General features: G+C 48.1%; 1 protein-coding gene across 1 annotated transcript; it reads left to right on the top strand.

The window, feature by feature from the left end:
• The first annotated feature begins 4,818 nt into the window (after positions 1-4,818).
• FAM110C (family with sequence similarity 110 member C) lies at positions 4,819-12,659 on the top strand. Its single transcript, XM_010993642.3, has 2 exons — positions 4,819-5,984; positions 9,784-12,659. Exon 1 carries the CDS (start codon positions 4,989-4,991, stop codon positions 5,952-5,954), a length of 966 nt encoding a protein of 321 aa, XP_010991944.3. The 5' UTR covers positions 4,819-4,988; the 3' UTR covers positions 5,955-5,984; positions 9,784-12,659.
• The last annotated feature ends 8,240 nt before the right edge of the window (positions 12,660-20,899 follow it).

The raw sequence follows: 20,899 nt of genomic DNA, 5'->3' as shown, positions 1-20,899 counted from the left end.
CTTAATCTACCTTGTTGCTAAAACACGAGTTTTTGTGTTTGGGAGAGAAGCCTAACTAGAGATACTGGAAGGCCTTCCCCCATTAGTCAGGTATACAATGCAAACTACCATTAAATTAAAACTAGTTCTAGGACACAAGCTGAGAATTGTTTCTAAAGATTCCAGCCCACTTGAGCCTAGCTGAATGACCGCTTCTATACTTGTTCCATTATTGGACCAGAATGTGCGTGGAATCTGTCCTCCATCAACCTTCTTTAAAGTAAAGGGTTTCTTTGTTTGGGAGACAAGCCTATGTAGGTATACTAAGAGGCCTTGTCCAAACTCATTTATACAAGGCAAAGTGCCTTTATCTTGAAACCAGGTCTAGGACGCAGGCTTAGAAATGGGGGTAGGGTTTCTAGAGATCCCCTTCCACATAGGCCTTGCTGAATGACCGCTTCTGCACATTTTCCATTCTGGGATCCTATTGTGTCTGGACACTCTCCTTCATCTACCTGGCTGGGAACATGGGGTTTCTATGTTTGGGAGTTAAGCCTAACTAGAGATACTTGGTGGCCTTTGCCAAAACTCGGTTTTACAAGGCAAATCGCCTTTCACTTTGAAACAGGCTCTAGGAAACAGCCTGAGAAATGGGGATAAGTGTTCCTGGAGATTTCATTCCACTTGAAATTGTGAATGACTGCTTCTACACATGTTCTGTTCTGGGATTTGAATGTATGTGGAAGCTGCCCTTTATCTACCTTGCTGGGAACACTTGAGTTTTTGCTTTTGGGAGACAGGCCTAAACAGACACTGGGAGGCTGTCAGCCAAAGTTGGCTTGACAAGGCAAACTGCTTTTACCTTGAGACCAGCTTCAGGAAACCGGCTGAGAAACAGGGGTAATTGTTCCTAAAAACTCCCTTCCACTTGAGCCTGGCTGAATGACCACTTCTACACCTGTTCCATTCTGGGATCCGAATGTGTGTGGAAGCTCTTCTTCATCTACCTTGTTGAGTAAACAGGGTTTCTCTGTTTGGGAGGAAAGCCTGCCTAGAGACCCTGAGAGGCTTTATCCCAACCTTTTACTAGACAAAGTGCCTTTACACTGAAACCTGCTGTGTGAAACTGGCTGAGAAATGGGGCTATGTGTTTCTAGAGATAGCTTTCCACCTCAGCCTAGCTGAGTGACCAGTTCTACAGCTGTTCCTTTCTGGGATCCGACTGTGTCTGGGAGCTGTCCTTCATCTACCTTGTTGGGAACACTGAGTTTCTGTGTTTGGGAGACAAGCCTACCTACAGATCCTGGGAGGCCTTCATTAAAACTCAGTTTTACAAGGAAAACTGCCTTTAACTTGAAACCATCTCTAGGAAACCTGCTGAGAAATGGAGGTAAGTGTTTCTAGAGATTCCCTTCAATTTGAGCCTAGTTAAATGACCGCTTCTACACATGTTCCACTCTGGGATCTGAATATGTATGGAAGCTGTTCTTAATCTAGCCTTTTGGGAACACAGAGTCTTTGTGTTTGGGAGACAAGCCTACCCAGAGATACCAGGAGGCCTTCGCCCTAAATTAGTTTTACAAAGCAAACTGCCTTTAACTTGAAACCGCCTCCAGGAATCATGCTGAGATCTGAGTGTTTTTAGAGATTTCCTTCAACTTTAGCCTAGCTGAATTAAATCTTCTACACATGTTCCATTCTGGGATCAGAATGTGTGTCGAAGATTTTCTTCATCTACATTGTTTGGAACGCAGAGTTTTTGTTTTTGGGAGACAAGCCTACCTATATACACATGAAGGCCATCGTCCGAAATTGGTTTTACATGGCAAACTGCCTTTAACTCACAACCGGCTCTAGGAAACATGCTCAGAAATGGGAGTGAGTGTTTTTACATCTGTTGGGATTGCCCAGGGCAAAGAGCTGTGCCTTCCCCATCCCAGTCCACTCCCCACACCATCCTCCCCAGAGTCTCAGATCCAGGAGTATGAGGGACAAGACTCTCCCCTTGCTTATCTGTGACTTCTCACTCCAACAGCCCCACCATCTGCCCTTTATCAACTCATTTCTCCTTTCCAGGTTACCTTCTCATTGGTTTCAGAATTGTTTGCTACTACACTGTGGAAAGAACTTTGTAATATAAACCCTACAGTTTAACAATGGTCCATTTTGCCTTTGCAAGTTGATTCTGTACATTTCCAAATTTCACTTAGGTCAGCTCCTTTTGCTTCACCATGGACTGTGAGTTTTTCCACTCATTTCTAATACCGTCAGATTCTGTCACATTGTGTATGTATTCCACCCTGCAACACTCCTGCACTCTAAACAACTAAATTTGAATAGATTATGATTGACCTTTGGGCTGTACAAATGTGTGGGCTTAGACATACTCATAGTGACACCAACCTAAAGTATCACATGGAAAACTTCAACCCCCAACCCCCACCCCATGATCTGCTTATGTCCGTAGTTTTGCCTTTTCCATAATTGGCACAAATAGGGTCACACTGTGTGCTACCTCCTCAGGCTGGATTCTTTCACTTAGTAACATACAAGTAAGATTTATCCATGTCTTTCCATAGGTTGAGGGTTTTATTTCTATTGCTCAGTAGTATTCTATTGCGTATGTATGGGAGGAAAAGCTGTTTTCCCTTTCCTCTTCTAGGTTCTTGGCTGAGACCTCCCAGCCCCTAATAGGACAGATTACAAGGAGGAAAACAAACAAGTTTAATAACATGTATACCTCCTGTATACAGGGAAGGTACCCAGGAAAACTGAGTTCCTCCCTGAAGTGGCCTAAGGCATCACCTAAAATATGATATTTAGCTGAAAACAAAAGCAAGGCCTTTGGGGGGAGGAAGTCCATTATGGCAGGTTATCACGAAAGCTCAGTAAACAAGGGTGTGTTTGTTATGCAGATTTAAGTCAAAACTTCTCTGTTGACAAGATTTAGTTGAGATTTAATCAGCCTTCTACTTCTGGTACAAATAGGGACACACCCTTACAAATGAAGATTTTCCTATTAAATGTAAACATCAGTCACAAAGGGGCAACCACTACTCAGTTTTCTATGATTTTTTTGTAATTAGTCAGACCATATTAATCCTTATGCCAAAGAAGCCTATTTTGGTGTGGCTTATTTTGCTCCTCTTGACATGGATGTACCCCAATTTGCTTATGCATTTATCTATTGAAGGACATCCTTATTTCAAGTTTTTAGCCAGTAAGAGCCAAGCTGTTCTGTATAACTGCATCCTAGTTAGTGTTTGGACATAGTTTTTCAAAGCACATGTCCTGTGCTTAGGAGTTCTCTCTCTGAACTGCTGCAGTCAACAGAAAGAAGTACAAATTAAGACAAGGAGCCACTCTGGGTTAAGAAATTAGAATTTTCTTCTCTGACTGACAATGGACCAGGCTACCTGAGCAGAGAAAAAGGCTGTAGTTTGGGCTCCCACCTGGTCCCCTCCACCAGTAGCGCCTTGTTGTGGGAAATAATCTGTCCAACCCAGGAGCTCACAGGGGTACTCCTCCCAGCCTCCCAGGACCACAGTTGTCTTTTTGTATCAGTGTGACATTTTACAACGGCACTCCCGTGTAGTCTAGTACTCAGGAGACCTGGTTTCCTGTGCTTCTATCACTGGCTGTGGGGTTTGGCCTCACGGAAACTCAGGGTCCGAAGACCCACTTGGCACCTGCTGCGGTCCTTTGATCCTGGGTCATTGGTGGTGGGTGGGCATAGGTTTGCCAAGCCTGGTTGAAATCATTCAACTTCTGCCCCTGCTGACTCACCACAAGCCCCTGTGCCCACTGGCACTCAAGCCGTGTTTCTGGAAACAAAATCAGACCCAGACCCAAGGCGCCCTCCTGCTTCCAGCCCACAGGCTTGCTGTGCCGCGCTGCACCAAGCACACTCAGGCACAAGTCTGAAAGCTCAGCGTATCTTGGAGTTGGCCTTAAGGTGAGATAACGTGGACACTTCACTCATCTGGCAGAAACGTTTAGTTCTTTGTCCAACTTTTGAAAGAACGGAATTTTGGAAATGTTTTCTCCTGGACTTCTCGCATTCCTAGGTTGATCCACTGCCCCAGTGATCTTCCCTGCCGTGATTTCCCCATTGCACTGATTACAGTAAAAACAGCAGTCATTCTGGGAATTCCGTCAGGCTTTTTCCAAACCCACTGAGCCTCACTTCCGCCGCCTCCGCCGCCAGTCTGCTCCCTTGCGAGTCCCAGCACCAGGTGCTCCGGTCTGGTCAGGCCCAAGGCCAGCCTGCTGGCAGAGTCTGGACCCCATCCAGGTCCCTACCCGGTTCCTAGGTTATTTCTACCCAACACAGTCCGACCTGTCCTGCGATGCGTTACCTTTCCTTTTACATTCTTTCCTTCCTGACAATAGGAGGAGTGCTCAGGTAGAGATGCAGGAAATTAAGCAAAGTCAAAAGATTCCAAACACGCTGAGGTCACTTTAAGAATTCAAAGGACGTGAGACACCTGCCGGGTTGAAAGGAGGCGGGGGTTCGCTCCGCGCTCCGGAAACGCCAGCGTCCAACGGCGACCCAGGGCACTCCAGGCAGGGAGGAGGCGCCGGATACCTGGATCTGAACCAGCTCCGTCCCTCCCCGTTCCTCTGCTCCGTGGCGCCGCCAGGCCCTCCCCGCTCTGGAGCGCCGGGCTCAGGGCGCAGCCCCCTCAGAGCAGATTTGCCCGCTGCCCTCCCAGCTACCGGCTGCAAGGACAGGGTGTGGGCGGGAGCGGGGACCGGGGCACCGGGCAGGGCAGGGACCCGGGTACCCGGCAGGAGGTGAGGGGTGGGGGCCGGGCCGGGGGGAAGGAGCCGGCGGGGCGGGTACCCCTGGCGGCTAGCCAATCCGTGCTGACTCAGGTTCGCCCAGACTCGCGACCTGCGGGCGTCAGGCCCCACCCAGCGCGGACTTTGGAATTGGCCTGAGGACTGACGGGCGCCGCAGCCAGAGCGCGCTTCCGCGGTACGCCAAGCCCTGCCGAGCCCCGAGGATGCGCGCCCAGCCAGCCCTGGACGCGCCCCCGAGCGAGCGGCTCCTGTCCCGGGACCCGGAAGCCCCCAGGGCCCGGGATGCGCCGGGGTCGACACCCAGGAGCGCGGTGGAGAGGCTGGCAGCGGACCGCGCCAAGTACTTGCGGGGCCCTCTGGGGGCCGGCTCAGGCCCCGCTGGCGTGGGCAGCAGCCCCGCGGCGAGCAAAGGGCAGGCGGGCGACCCTCGGCCCCCGGCCCGCGTCCCCGGGCCCGTGGCGCGCAGGACCATAGCGCGGAAGCCGCTGAGGCCAGACTCGCTGGTCATCTACCGACAGAAATGCGACTTCGCCCGGGGCCCGGGAGCCGACAGCCCCAGGGGGAGCCTGGTGAAGAAGCTCTTCCAGGGGCCAGGCAAGGACAAGACGCCGGTGCCCCCCGGGATGTCCCGGGTGGGAGGGGAGGGCAGGGCCGGGGGCGAGGTGGCCGCCCAGGCCGAGCCCGGCCCCATAGCGGCCCCTGAAGTCCCACGGCCCTCCGAGCCCCAGGCGCCCGCCCTGCGGGTCGGCGCGCCGCCCGGAGTTCCGGCTGCGCCCGGGCCCCCGGAGCTGCGAGGGGCGAGGCGCCGGGGGCTGCAGCGCTCGCAGTCCGACCTCAGCTCCCGCTACTCCGCGTCCTTGACCGAGTTTGACACCTTCTTCCAGTACTGTGGCCTGGAGCCCGAGGTGGTGGAGGCACTCGGGAGGGAGAACTCCTCCGCCGGCTCGGACCGTGTCGCCCTCAAGGTCCGCAGCGTGAGCGTCGCCACCTCCGACAGCGGCTTCTCCCGGCACAGCGGCGGCGACGAGGGGCTGCAGGAGGAGGAGCTGACGGAGCAGGTGCCCAGCACCACCTCGGTGGTCGAGAGGAACGCCCGCATCATCAAGTGGCTGTACACCTGTAAGAAGGCCAAGGAGACCCCCAGCCAGGGGCTGCAGGGCCCGGCGTGACCGCCCGCCCTCGGGGAGACCCGGACCAAGGTGTGCGTCCAGAAAGCCCGGGAGGGGTGTCTATGTGCGCGCGTGTGTGACGGCGTGGTGAGTGCCACCAAGCTGGGTGGTCCAGTCCTCTGAACTAGTGGGGGACCCTAGAGGTGGAGACGCAGAGGCTCCTGCGTGGGAGTGGCCGCTGCTGAGGACAGAAGGGCTGCCAGGCCGAGTCCCCCGCAGGTCCTGCAGCCTTTCCTGGAGTGTGCGGCGTCTGACTGCCTGGAAAGGCAGGTCTGGACAGTAACGCCATACCAGTTGGTTTATTATTGTAAAAAGAGGAGAAATTGGAATTATTAATACTCTAGTAGTTTTACACCCCTGCCGTTATCCTGCGTTGAAAATATCCTAAGAGCCGGGGTTCCTGCCTGAATTGACCTTTGGGCCCTGTGCTTCTATCAGAGATGACTGTCCCCCTGTGGCTGGCGGGGCTGCCATCCCCCCCCCCCACCCCAGCAGAAAGGAAGGCTCTATGCACTTCCTAGAAGCCTTTACCAAAGTGGGAGAGAGGCAGAACTCTCCATAGGATCTCATCAGCAGTTCAGCGTTCACTTAGCTGCAAAGATCTCAGTTGGCTAAATTGTGTTCAAATTGTTTTGAGACCTTTCTAAGGAGTCTCTGGAGCAGCTTTATTCACAAGAAGGCGCTTCAGTTGTTGAACTGGGGGCTGGGCTAGTTCATAACTGGTGGCTTAGGGTTCCCCTCAGCGGTGATTCTATGTTGGATTTGTTTTTGATGGTAATATGGGAGATAAACTTCTTCAAGTTGGACATCAGGGCACAGGGCTGATCTCATGTTCTTTTTCACTGAGAAACTACTCACTGTCACCTCTGGAGAGGCATTTCAGAGGGTAGTGAAGGGAGAAGTGGAGCCACCTTTTCAGGGTTCTCTCTGAGAACTTCATTTTAAGCATTGCAACATTTTGTTTTCTCTTGCCAGTCACTGACAGCTTGCTACAGATGTTTTAAAAATTCATGTGGTGGAAGTATTTTGTCTGCCCTTAATATAAACTAATTGGAGACACCATGTTAGTCTTCAGCACGGTGGGGGAGTCTGCCACAAGTCGTGTTGATACACAGCTCACCTGTGTTTGAGGACGGAAAAAGGTGTAACTTCCCTGAATGGCCATGGTCTTAGTACATATGTGAAAATTCACAAGAAGAGACAAATTCACTGTTACTCTAACTCAGAAAGATCATGACTTAAGTTCTTCCTTGCAGTTTTTGGGAATTACTGCATTTCCACTAGCGTAAGTCCCCAAGGAAAATATGTAGACACTCAGACTTTAAACTAAAAGCAATACATTAATTTGTACTTTTCACCAGTTGTCTTGGGAACGGAGATCAATAGATGGTGCAAAGGGTAGGGTCAGCCATGAACACCTTGGTGTGGAGAGGGAAAGGTGCAGGGGCCAGCAGTGTCCCGGAGGGACACCAGGGAGAAGATGGGGCACTCCCTGGGGAACTGGGAGGCCTGTCTTCCATTAGCCACTTCTGTTAGTCACTCTCACACTTTTAGATTAGGTTTCCATTGTTCATAAAATGAAGGCAGATAGCAAGCGGTTTCCAACTTCTACACTTTATGACTACAGTAGGTAATCTGTATGAATGTGTCTTGTGATTGGAACCCAGAAAAGGAAAACAAAAGAACTGTCATCTATTGGAGTATGCAAAAAGTAAACTTACAAATAAGCTCCTTCCAGCCGGCCAGAGTGCACTGTATTTTATGCAAAGAGTGTAGGCAAAATTAGTGGTGCCAGTAGTGCTGAAGCAACACAGTGGTGCACAAACGAAAACTAAAACCTGGGACACTGTAAAAATAAAAGCAGCCTCCGCTGACCCCTCTGGACCCAGGCCCACCGTCACTCTCAGTTCTCCAGTGTCAGAGCCTGAAAGACAATTTAGGATTCAGCCCGTGAGGTAACTTTCCAAGTTACCTTTCCTTTTAGGTCTGAGCCCATGGCAGGCCGTTTGCCTGTAAGAACTTTCACTTCTATGACAAAGAAAAGTGGTTGATGCAAGAGTGGGAGTGACACAGGGTTAGGAAGCAGCTGCCCGGGGCGAAGCTGTGCTGGAAAACAGGCTCACTTACCCCCCGCCCCATGCAGTCCTGTTTGTTCGCACTGGGGACAGTGTCACCTGCCTTATTGCTCAGAGAAAGGAGGCCAGTTTCACACAGAACCTGCTTAACTTTCTGTATGTCATTGGTTGTCATCAGTAATGAGAAGAGTTTCTCCACAAATTGACTCCCCTCGACCCAAAACAGCTCAAGTGCTTTGAACTTCACCCCAGGTGACCTAAGGGCTGGCTACTTGGAGGACTGTGGGGGGAAACACGTGTCCTGCGCTTTCTCCAGCTCCCTGGTCCTGGGAGGAGGTCTGCCTGGGGCCACTCAGCTCACTGCCTCCGGCCCGGACGCCCCCTCGCAGAAGAGCAGGAGAGAGCCTGGGCCCCTCGCCCTCCCCGGGGGGGGGGGGGCGCTCCTGCAGTGTGAACAGGGTGCAGCTGGCCTTTCCCCACAGGGTTACTTGCCACAACTTCTGGGAGATGTGGGAGCAAGACTGCAAGCTGCCATTTTTCTCTAGTTTATCAGGACATTTGTGTTGGAATCCGTACATTTTCAGTTTAGGATTTCATGAAAAATTCAGAAAATTTGAGATGAACAAAGATACGCTTTTCTACGAAAAAGAAAACGCACATTTTATATGGAGGTTTTTGGCCCCTTCGTAGATGGAGAGATATAAATTAAAATAAAAATATCCCATCCGGAATTAAATTAAAAGTTTAAAAATGTATTACCCCATGCAGTAAAAATACTTGCCTTTCAAAAGTAATAACTGAAAGCTGAAAATGACTTGTGGACTGCACACAATCCCACTGGGATCCGTGGGTGATAGTTACACGTGGGTAATTTTGGTTTTCTGTTTCCCAGGGTGTAATTCAAGAAAATTGCTCTTCTGTCTACTGGTGTTTAATCATCTTCCTGTCCTTCGATTCATTAAAATGACAGGGCTGCCAAAATTTAGGTTTGGGGTTTTCTGTCTTTTGCATAGAACATATGTTACTGATTTTAATATTGTTATAAGAGAATGGTACCTTGTCCTTTGGATTAATTAGGGATGAACATTGTTCAGTTCAAGGCAAAAAATCTTAGACATTCCACAGCTGTCTTCACATTTCTCTTTGATAAATGTGGGACAACACAAAGCTGGGGTCGGGGGGTGGGGGGTACTGTCACCATCTGCAAAGATGCCGTGGGGTGGGCGGCAAGCAGACAGACCGTGACGGTCCTCCCTTTCTGTTGCTTTCTTCTTTGACGAGCTGGAAAGCTTGATAGTCACCAACTCAGAGCACATTTTAGTGGCCTGAGCAGCAATAAGGCTACCCCCATCCCGCCCAACCGTCTTCAGGCGAGCCTCTGGGACTTTTAGAGCGATTTGTGTTGGAAAGGGCAGAACCTGTTTGCCTTCAAAATTTTATTTCTACTGCCTGCTTTGTATTCTATTTTGTTGCCCAACTCTGCTAGTTAATATTGGACTTACCAACATTCGAAGAAATTTTTCTTTACTGCCCCAGAAAAAGGACTGCAGGGAGATGGATGTAGAGAAGCCAGATGATAGCTGTTTTTACTGCTGACTTCTTTTTAAAATTTAAAATGCAAAAAGGAGATGTTTAAGACACAGAGGATATTACAGAGTCAAAGACTGCAGAGACCAGACTTTGTAGGACAGCGCTTGGTTTTGTCGCCTTTGCCTCGACTGGTGTTGATTGACAGCTTTTTCCTTATCCCTCAGGAAGCAAGTCTTCCCAACCATGGAGACTCCTTGAAGTGTCTGGACGATTGGGCCCTGGGCCGTCCTCACTGCCAGGTTTCATTCAGTGCACCCAGGTGTCCATGAGATTGCTGTTTTCCCAAGAATGAAGCACTCCATTGAAGATACTTAAGCACTTTCAGAAGAGTTGAGATGCTGTGGAGAAGAAGGGAACACAGAACTCGGAAAGGAGCTGAGTTAAGACACTGTTATGACACAGCTGAAGCTCTGGAGATACTTTCTTGTGTTAGGTGGACCCATCCTTGCTTGCAGGGGGCAGCAGAAGGAGGAAAACTGCTTGCAGATATTTTCAGGGACATCTTTTTGAGTGGCTTGCTGACAAAGAGGTACCTTGATACATTTTAATGATATCTGAATTGATTTTTTAAAGTGAAGAGGCAAACAGCATAAAAATCAAGCATGAATGCCCTGATATTTACTGCTTTCAATCATACAGCCCAATTTAAATCAAAGTTCTGTGACAATGAGAAGGTGCATTCCACACAAATGCTGCGGCTAACAAAGAACAAACACAGGCTCACACTTGCACACTCACACACAGAGCTCCGTTTTCAAGCACCACTGCTGTGTGAACTATTGTGAATTCCCAAACTGTGCAACTGATCATCTTCTGTAGCCAATCAGAGAACACCTTAAAATCATTGACAGCTACAAGGTCCCTCTATGAACACCACTCCCACCGGGCTGCAGACATGCAGAGGCACCGCTGAAAGATAAGTTAGAGCTGAAATACTGCTAGGAGACCTTTTCTTACACCCGGACAGTTTTTTGGAAGTTGGCAGAATATTGGCACTTCCTTCCATCAGATTAGATACCAGTGTTCCGCACCGAGCAGAGTGTGTGTTCTCGCTCCCAGCTTCCGAGCAGGATGGAAAGCCCCAGTTGACACAGAACGTGGACTCATGACACAGAACATGCCCCAACATCCAGTCTAATTCACACCCCACCCATCACGCAGTCATCCCAAATTTGGCACCAGTTCACCCTTCTCTGAAAACAGGACATTTGAGATGAGGGAAGGTCTCTGGGTGCCTGGGAGATTCCAGGATCAGACTGTTGTCAGGAAGGAGTTACTGTGAACCTAAATCTGAACTGGCTCCTGGCACTCAGAGTAACTAGATTGCAGATTCAGAACCTTCTGAGAGAAATTTTGAGAGAAACCCAAAGAAAATTTGTCACTCAGTCAACTCTTACAAAGTTTATAATGTTTATCAAAATATGTCTCTTTAAGAATAAAATTACTAGCAGAAGAGATAGGGAAGAGAAATTGGTTTCTCAATAGTAAAAATATTTTATAAACCAGTCTATATATAGTTGATATATTCATGTTGATATATTCATGTATTTGTTTGATGTATTCTATTTTTGTAACTATTTTACTGTGAGAATAGGTCCTTGAATTACTTAAATATTTATTTTTACATAGTTACTGGTCTTCAAATATTTTTCGTACACTGCATATGGTTTTAGTTTTTAATCAGTATAATTTTAAATCATTCTCTCTTCTGTTGTCTTTGTGCATATGTTGGTTAATTGAATCTTTAACTTTGACTGTAGGCAGAGTGCTCACTGCGCCATAAAGTGCTCAGTACTTTAGGGGTTTGCTTTTAAGTGAGTCACAGGTGTGCATTGTGGGGGGCTCTGCTGGCTAACAAATGTACCCCTCTCAATGTGGACTCTATTTATAAAGACAAAGACTCGCTGCCCTTAGAAGCCCTTCCCTGTTGTCCCTCTAAGATGCTGCTGCTCCGCTGCTCGCCAGATCGCACTTGGTTTAAAAGATAACGTCAAAGAGGAGAGGTGTTTTCTTGAAGGATCTCCTCATATAAGCAGGTCCATTATTTGCTGGGGTTCCATTAATTTTATATGTAAATATTTTAATTTAAATTGTTCTGTGCCTTTCTGCTTTCAAAACTGGGTGACCTGAAACCTAGGGCAGATTTATCGAAGATGAAATAGTGCACGCTTGACCATCCACAGAGTAGATGCACAACGTAAAAACAAATCGGTTACAGTTTAAAAGCACCAAGGTCTTCCAGAAGCATCTCACTTCAGTGGTGGTGACTCCTGGGAGCAGGTGACCGAGGTGGGTGTGACTCAGGATCAGGCTGTCCCCAGACCCCAGCTCCCTCCCGTCCATTCAGACTCACACCTCAGGCCACAAGTCCTTCCCCAGCTCTGCATTACCCCGATTTGCTGCGTGACTTTGGGGAAGATCAAACTTTGTAGCTCAGTGTGAATGAAAAAGCTTGTCATTGCTTTTCACAGGGAAGAGCAATGCGAAATAGTTTCATTTGTTGATGAACGAATAGTATGTCTATGAAATAAATGCCTCGGACTGAGAAGTGTGTGTGTGCCGGGAAGTTTCCTCATTCTAGGTCTATGCTTACTGTTTTTAAACTGCTAGTCACTGACACAAGGAAAAAGAAGGCTTTATCAAGCTCTGCCCTTTGCAGTGGGTTTAAAGTACAGCTCTGTGGCTGTGCTAATGCCATAAAGCGTCAGGCCCCGACGACTGTTACGGCAGTTTCTAAATAGAATTTTCTTCTACACACTACTTGCAAGAGGAAGGCAATGTTGCATATTCTGTATTAAAGAAATAAAGTATTTTTATCATTTATTAATATTACTTTATAAATTTGTACAGTGTGAAAATTTGAAGCATGAGTATGCTCATAATTACTCCTGTCTTTTGCTTTCTTCCTAATATCATCTGAACAGATTATTGGTCAAAATGAGGGAAACATTCTAAAACTTGACCTAGGCAGGTCATGTGGTGCCTAAAATCTCCACTTCTCCCTGGAGACGGAATGCAATAAAAACAGTTTGAATATTTAGCAGGTTGGTTTTCCTTAATTGTTTCATCAGCCTTTTGCTTTAATTTCTTTTTTCTCCATGGTTTGTTAATGTTATCATTGTAAAGTGGGTCAAAATATAGAAATGAGAGCACAGTTTGTAGCCTTTCCCGTTAGCTAACTCATGAGTGAAGGGAAACTCTACCTACGCCAAGTTTGCTCTCAGGATCTGCTCAGACTGGAGAGGTCGGCCTGAGCCGGCGGGGACATCCCATCTAAACTGCTGCCCTGACTGAGCGAGGCCAGCTTGTGGCCAAACCCACACGAGCATCCAAAGACAGGATGCTTGAGGAGAATAGATGATTCACCCTGTATTTCCGTGAAGACCACAGACAGACGCCCCCCGCCCCGGGGCTGTGGAGACCCTGTGATGTAACTGCTCGAGGTCGTCCAGAGGCCGTGTTGTGTGGCTTCCAGCGCACCGTCCGACAGCAGGTGCCATTCTCTTCCTTCAAGTTAACTTGGGCTCTTACCTTCCTGTTTCCCTTTTTGCAAATTTGATAAAATGGAAGCAATGAAGAGATGCACAGTGATTAGGTGTTCAAACTTGGCTTGCATTTTCAGTGTTGAAATAAATAGATTTATGTAATAGTTCAATTCTCCAGGTTGGAAATATTGAACAACAAGGAAATTAAGCTCTCAACCAGGAGCTTCGAACTCTGGCCATGGAAGTAGGAGAAGCAGCTGATGGGGAGAAAAAGCAGAAACACCAGAAAATGGGCCCCCTATCTAATAATAATTTCCACATTATCTCTGTTACAATGCCCCCAGCCCTACATTGTCACGTATGTGTTATCTTCTTGAAAGTTGTCATTAAAATTGAAATACTTTCTGAAGGGGAGAGTGTATTAAACCATTAATAACTATTCACCTTTTAGTCAGCGTACAATGTTAATTCTCTTAGAAAGTGGGAACCCAGGCCGCAGAAACAGGTGTGGGAAGACCAGGTTCTCAGCTTTGGTACAGCCTGTGGGTGCTCAGCTCTGAGCAGGAGCAAGGCTCTTATTACAAGCGCCAGGATGGAAAGGGTGAGATCCACGGAACCCACACCCTGCTGTCCACGTAGTGGCTTGAAGCAGTCGAGCCCCAGAGCAGCAGCAGCTGTGATCAAGGACAAGCCACCGCTGACAACAAGCAGACTCGGCCACATCCCTTTATTAAGGCACCAGGGACTGCCCGGGCACCAGGGCTCCCCAGGCTCCCTGCCCATGGGGTGGACGCTCTGGGAAGAGGGTCGGGCATTCAGTAAGGCTGGCCAGCAGCGGGGTGACAGCTGGGAAATACTCAGAGGGAGGGCGGGTAGAGCGCAGGAAGGTAAGGGCAGGAGTGAGTGCACCTGAGAGGTTATGAATTCTAACATGACCCTTGTGGTTTATGGTTTCTATGTGTTGGTTAATCTGTCTGAACCAGAAATGGAGCCCAAAGTCCAAATTATATAAAAACAGTCAAACTACAGGGAAAGAAAGCGTGTAAATCACAAACGGTTTATTTTAATCCCTGGAGGCCCATCACCCTGCCAGCTTAAAGCTCTGACATCTAGACTGAATGAAACACGTTACTAATGAGGCCGCAGGGCTTGGTCTGGATCCAGTCAGAACGTTGTTGGTAAGGGACTGTGTGGCCTCCCTTGGCTTTTCGAGGAAGTCCGCTTTTCAAACAGAGGGAGAGAATTAAAAGCCAAGACAGCAAATAAGTGGTGACTGTCACAGGCCATATGGGCCGGCTGTCGGGAAAGGCACTGTGTCTGTGAGTGACCTCGGGGGCTATGTCTTGGACTTGCCCTTGGAGGTAGGAGCAGGGCTCAGGCTGGACCTAAGCTGCTTGGCAGTCAGGACAGCAGCACCCACCGTTCAGAAGGGGCACAACCCAAAGACCCTGGAGGGAGCGCCCGAGTGTGTCCCTGAGGGCTTCTGCTGAGACGAGCAGGGACCCACGCCCAAGACAGTCAGAGCTGGCAGAGATGTTGGAGACCCTGTGCCCCCGGCCCAGGGAGGCAGACCCTCTGCTCAGCCCAGGGCTCTTTCCCAGCCCTGCCCTTGGAGCTGAATGTGTTTGCCTGGGGCTTTCTGGTGTCCTGGGAAAACCTTCAGTCCCCAGCAAATCGGGGAGGTCTGGCACCCTAAGAGTAACGCACTTCTCAATGCCAAGTTCTCAATTTCACTTTAATTCCCACTCAGAGGAGATAATGCCGAAACTGCGGAAGCATGTGAGAACTGTACGTTCTTGGCTTTAGGGCTGGGGATTTTCACTCTTGCCCTAAATTAAGGCAGCTGAGGTGAGGTGTTTCCTGCCTGGCGGAGGCGGTCACGTGGTGCGGACAGAGGTGGGCCAGAAGCCGCTCTGGGGTCCTTCTGCTCCTAGGAGGACCTGGCTGCCGAGAAGGGGCTTGCCACCACGGCCCAGGAGGGGGCCGGCACTTCCCGGCCTCTTCAGCACAGGCACACAGGACGGGCTTCACCGCGGTTAGCCTGGGAGGGTCGCTGTGTCCCCTACGAGGCCGCTGAGGATGGAGAGATTTAGTACCTGCCTGAGGCAAAGAACTAATACATTGGAGGGGTAAGAGTCTGGCTCCAAAGGCAGCCATATTCTCTCTGTACCAGGCTGTCTTTTAAGAAGTAAATGCCAGCCCGAATGCTTGAAGGATTTCATAGCTTCTCAAGGACATAGACTGATTCAGCAGGTCAAACCTAAGCAGCATTCTGACCCAGGAAGCCACTCCCGAATCACTTGACTGACTGCCCCAATTACCCTCTGCTGAGTGACTCAGGCGAGGGTGACACCACCCTGACACCTCCCACCCGGAGACGTCTCAGAGCAGCCTGCAAACAGTCACACTGCAGGACAGGCCCTCATGATTCCGTTTATGTTGATCATTTTACATCAGCTGACACATGTCTTAAAAACAGTTTTGAATAAAGGGAAAATCACACAGAGAGCAAGCCAGCTGTGCCAGAAGAGCTGGGAACAGGGCTGCTCTGGGCCTCGCGGAGGCGAAGTGCTGGACTGGGTGGCGCCCACGTGCCGCAGCGCAAGCCCCCGCACCAGGCAGTGATGCCCGCCTCGCCCACGTCTTGGAATTCCCAGGCTGGACAAGATGTTCAAGACCTTCAAGGTCACGTCAGCAAAGTCTGGCAGAACTTCAGTCATTTCAAGGGCTAACCACTGACTTTAAGTTGTAAAAAGGGGATTAACTCCTTTACATGGATTCTGAAGTACTGAAAAGTTTGGCCCATTTTCTGGCTTGTGAATTTTTTTTCCAGTAATAGTAAGAGAAGGACAAGGCATGTACAGTCTCCTGAGTGCATTTTAAAGCTATGCAAATATTATTCTTTTACAGACGAGAAGAAAAACTGAGCTCACCGTCGACACTTCCCCACACAGGTAGAGACAAAAGGAAGCATGAGTCACTTCTGTTGGCTCTGGGCTGGACTGAACAGCTCAGATTTGAAGTCACCGCACCCACTCTGCCAGCATCCTCGGGGTTGCTCACCCAACACTAACCCTGTTCACAGGATGCACCTGTGGTCAGAGTAGTAAACTCACAGTGGACCGTGTGTCAGGGACCCTGTCAGAGACAACAGAGCCTTTTCCTAGGAGGAGTGCTTTCTTAAAAAAAAGCATCTGTCTGAGAAATTAAACTCTAACCTCTGAGAGAGACAGACTCTGGGTACGGTGCACACAGTACGGAGGGTACTCATGGAAACAGAGGCCCGTAGAAGCCAAGTGCATCCGAAACAGCCTGGGGACTTAGCCAGCACTCAGGGTCCTCTCTGTTGAAAGCTGACGGTGAAGGTTAGAGGGTGAGGGAAGTTTTGTTTTCGTTTTTGTTTTTGTTTTTATTTTTTATTGAAGTGTAGTTGGTTTACAGCGTTAGTTTTAGGTGTACAGCAAAGTGATTCAGTTATACAGATACATACACATATTTTTTTTCAGATTCTTTTTCATTGTATGTTATTACAAGAAATTGAATATAGTTCTCTGTGCTAACCTAACTTATTTATCCAAAATTTTTTCAAATTCTGAATCCCTACCCTAAAAACAGAAATAACAAAGTACAACAGTATAAAAGGGAAACGGAGCACCCGAGAACCTGCCAACTGACCAGATAATGTTTCAGAGGCACTTTCCCTCTCATGGATCTATGATTGTTACTAAAAGTTTCCCAATTAAAGCTATGTATCCAAGGTTTTAATACATATTAATATACCTATATATAATCACCTTTTAAATATAGAGAGTAATAAATATTCCCTCTGAAAATTTGGAAAACAGAAAATATACAAAGAATAAAACTATAATACCCATACTTCCACTGGTGAAGAATCACTGTCAACATTATTTTATGGTTTCTCAGTTTTTTATGGACATGTGCACAGATTTACATGTCAGTGTGGTCATACTATATATACTGTTCCATAATCTGCTTCTTTTAATAAGTCACTAGGAGTATTTAGTCATCACATAGTCCTCCAAAATATTTTAAAGGTCTTTATAACATTCCATCATATGTCTCACATCATTTATGCAACCCAGACCCTATTTTTTGAAAAATGTTTCAGTTGTTCCTATTTATTTGCTTATAAATAATACATCCTTGTATATTTACCTTTAGTACACCCTTATTTCTGTAGAATTCCTGGATGGTATACCATAATTTTTGACCAGATAAACCTCAGATGCTGAAACTCCTTGGAAGGTCCAGGACATTCCAGGTAAGAGCCTGGGCATCCAATAAACTTTCAATGATTTTTCTTCACGCTTAGCTGCAATCCTGTCGTTTCCAGAAGTTACTCGTCGAAACAGAGGCATGTAGAAGCCAAGTGCATCCAAAACAGCCTGGGGACTTAGCCAGCACTCAGGGTCCTCTCTGTTGAAAGCTGACGGTGAAGGTTAGAGGGTGAGGGAGTTTTTAAAGGTACTGAGTGCACCCAAGCAATGGTAGCTCTTCTTCTAATCCTGTTAGTCCTCTAATGATGCGGTGTATATTTATCACTCCCTAATTTGTCTGAAATATTTATGAACCAGTTTACATTTTCAAGTTGCCATCACTTCTGATACAACAATGCTTTTTTCTTTTCTGGAGTCCTTTGGGTTTCATGGTTCTAGAACGTGGGGTTTGCTAATCAGCTCTGCATTTAGCCCCCTGTTTCCCTGCGTAGAGACAACTTCCAGCACAAGGAGACTGAGTGGTGATTGTTCCAGTGGATTTATAAAGTTCTCTCACCACCACAGTTTAGTGAAGTAAGAGTGGGTTCAAATTTCAAAACAGAGAAGAAGAAAGAAAACAAAAACACATTTTTTTCTGATCTAGAGAAAGCACCATAGCTGCACTAGGAATTCTGGAAAATGGATTGTGGGGTTTGCTGAAAGTTAAGTGAAATATCTGGAAGCTATGAAGGGATGTTAAAGGCAAAGCAGCTACACCTTGCATTTATCTCCAAGTTGAAAGTTTACAAGGCTGTCTGATATCTAGTTTCTCATTTGATTTTTGCAAACATCCTTAAAGCAGTCGGAACAAGTATTACTGTTGCGTCCATTTTGCACGGGAGGAAATGAAGAGTCAAGTTACTGGCCCCAAATCACACTGACATTTAGTGATACAACTGACCTGGGGCTGTGAAGCGAGAAAAAATCTATTAGCTTCACTACACAATTAAGGAATCATTCAAGAGCTTATTGGAGGCGCCTTTACTTTGCATCCTGACTCCTGGATTTTCCCAAAGCTTTCCGTCAAACACCCCTACATCTTTCTCAGGAGACTCTCTGCTAATTACCTTATCCAGTCCCGTGAGAAACCTGATTAAATTTTCGAATTCATCCTTTTGCATAAAACCTTTTATATGTTGAAAGCAGCATGGGGGGGGTTCATGCACACACATGCATATATGTTCCATTTCGACACCATTGCAAGGACTTAAACCTCACTTAGAGGAATGAGTTAGTACAACTGGGAGCTCAAAAACAACATGTTCCAAGGCTGAGATCTTCATTTAATGCTAGGCTAGATGGCTGTGCCCAAAGCAGTGAGCCGCTCGGGCTTCGTCGTATTTCCTTTGCAAAACAGGGAATTGGACTGAGCTGCTTAAATCATTTTTTGAAGAGGATCTTTACTTAGAAAATAGATGAAACAGGGGCAGTGCCGATGTGAGGGACGGGGAGTGTGGTCCGTCCCTCAGTCCCCAGCCCCCTCAACCCAGGCTGCACTCCTTCACATTGAAACAGCGTCTCTTCCATGTCTGCAACCTGGGATTTAAGCCATGGTAGCCACTTCTCTACACTCCCCCCCGCTGTGGTTTAATATTTAATCCAAAGACACACGTTGTGTTGACTCAACACACAAGCTTGCCTCTGTCCACCAGCCTCGTCACCAACTTAACCCGCCATTTCCAAGAATCACATCCCATTTCCTGGAGCCTGTTGACGGTGGCTCCACTGTCGATCTGTCACCCGTGGCTGCGGAGGGATGTTCTCAGAAGTTAAGGTGTGTTGAGGAAGCTGCATGGTACGCTTTGGCAGTGGGCCAGGGAGCGAGGGGACTCGGCCACCTTGGGCTGAAACCCACACCCATGTTTCTGCTGCCCAACCACCTGCCTCCGTTTGCGGACACACTACGTTCCGAAGCCACAAACCACAAAAACAAAAGTCCTTGACGGTGTTGACTGTGTAACTGGTGATTTTCCAGAAAGGAAGCTAAAACATACTGTCACGCATTCAACAGAGGAAGCACCAGGAGGTTTCCAACCTTTGCACCAGACGTGTTTGCTGGCAGACGTGTGAATTACTAAAAACGTGCTCTCGGGAGCCGAAGTGCTCATCCAGAAGGAGACACCGCCTAGGCCTCAGGTTGGAGGCACCCGTGCTACATCCAGGCGTTAACGTGAGAACTGGAGGACAGAACCAGGTCTGCCGCTGCCTTCACATCCGCCACCCGCAGTCCACACTGCGCCAGGCTCTGCAATCGCCTGTGGGCACAAGGCAGAGGTAGAGGGGTGTGGCCCGCAGCCAGCCAGCACATGCCGAGCCTAAAATCTGAAGCAGGAAGCCTTGATTATTAGCTACGATAAGGGCTGGAAGGGCAGCTTGTTCAGTTCTAATTTATTAGCGCATAACACGAGACACTGAAGTTTGAAATGTGATTTTTTTCCTCTTGCAAAATGTTTCTTTTAAAAAAAAGTCTCATCTTAGGTGCCACTGACAATAGCTATGACTCTGATAATTTGAGAAAATTTTGAAAATGAACTATGTGACCAGATATCCCCAAAAGTGACACTTGGATAAATAAATCACATCATTCTGTATTACAGCAAAACCACTGCTTAAGTGGACACGATTATTGTGTCTGAGCAAGTGTGTGGAACAGCTGTCTGGATCTGCTCTGGAAGGAGGCGCTTGCTGGACTCCTGCAGGGGAGGGAGACGCGCTCCAGACGCAGCCTCGTGGTGCCTTGAGATCCACAAACCGCACAAGAGCTCCTGGCTTTCGTGCCCTCGATCAAAACACGTGAGTCATCACTCCTGAGCCCGCTCAAAGACGTCTTTCTTCAGAATTTCCAGGTGCAACGGCCCGTAAAAATCATGATGTAGGTAATTTTAAAGTATCGAACCCGTTTCTCTTCAAAGACTGACCTCAGTGTCTCCAGGCAATGCTTCTTGCCTCGCTGGAGCGCTGACAAAATGTGCCTTTCAACAGAAGCACGCTGCCAGTGGTCTCCTACGCCCTTCACTCCAGCGATAGTCCCGTTACTCCTCAAAGCTCCTTTTAGCCTAATCTTATCCGCACAGCTGATACTCATCAAGGACCTACACTGTGCCGGGTTCCAGAGCGCTAAGTGCTTTGTGTTCAGTGCTGTTCACCAAGTACGGCTGGCAACGCCACGTGGTACTCACGGCGGGACCTCAGCTCCCAGGACCACACAGCTGCCAAAGGCAGAATCGTGGTTCAGATCTGGATCTGAGCAGCCGCTGAACATAGAAATGAACTAACAGAAGCGTCTGTGTGCCCGAAGGCCTCCTCAAGTCAACTCTCCTCTTTGTAAGGAAAATTTTCCTGTGAATTTTAAACTTCAAGCACTTTGAGGGTGGCAGGCAGAAATCTAGAGCTGAGCTGTGCACAAGCACACAAGCTGGTTACTGTCACCCCTCACCCCTGGCGTGTTCCTGTACAGCCCCCCACCTGTGACACTGACTCGTTCAGGCGGGTCAGGTCTGCAGATGCAAGAACCA

The sequence above is a fragment of the Camelus dromedarius genome, chromosome 27 (assembly GCF_036321535.1).
Source record: "Camelus dromedarius isolate mCamDro1 chromosome 27, mCamDro1.pat, whole genome shotgun sequence".
NCBI lineage: Eukaryota > Metazoa > Chordata > Mammalia > Artiodactyla > Camelidae > Camelus > Camelus dromedarius.
This window is presented reverse-complemented; position numbering and strand designations above follow the sequence as displayed.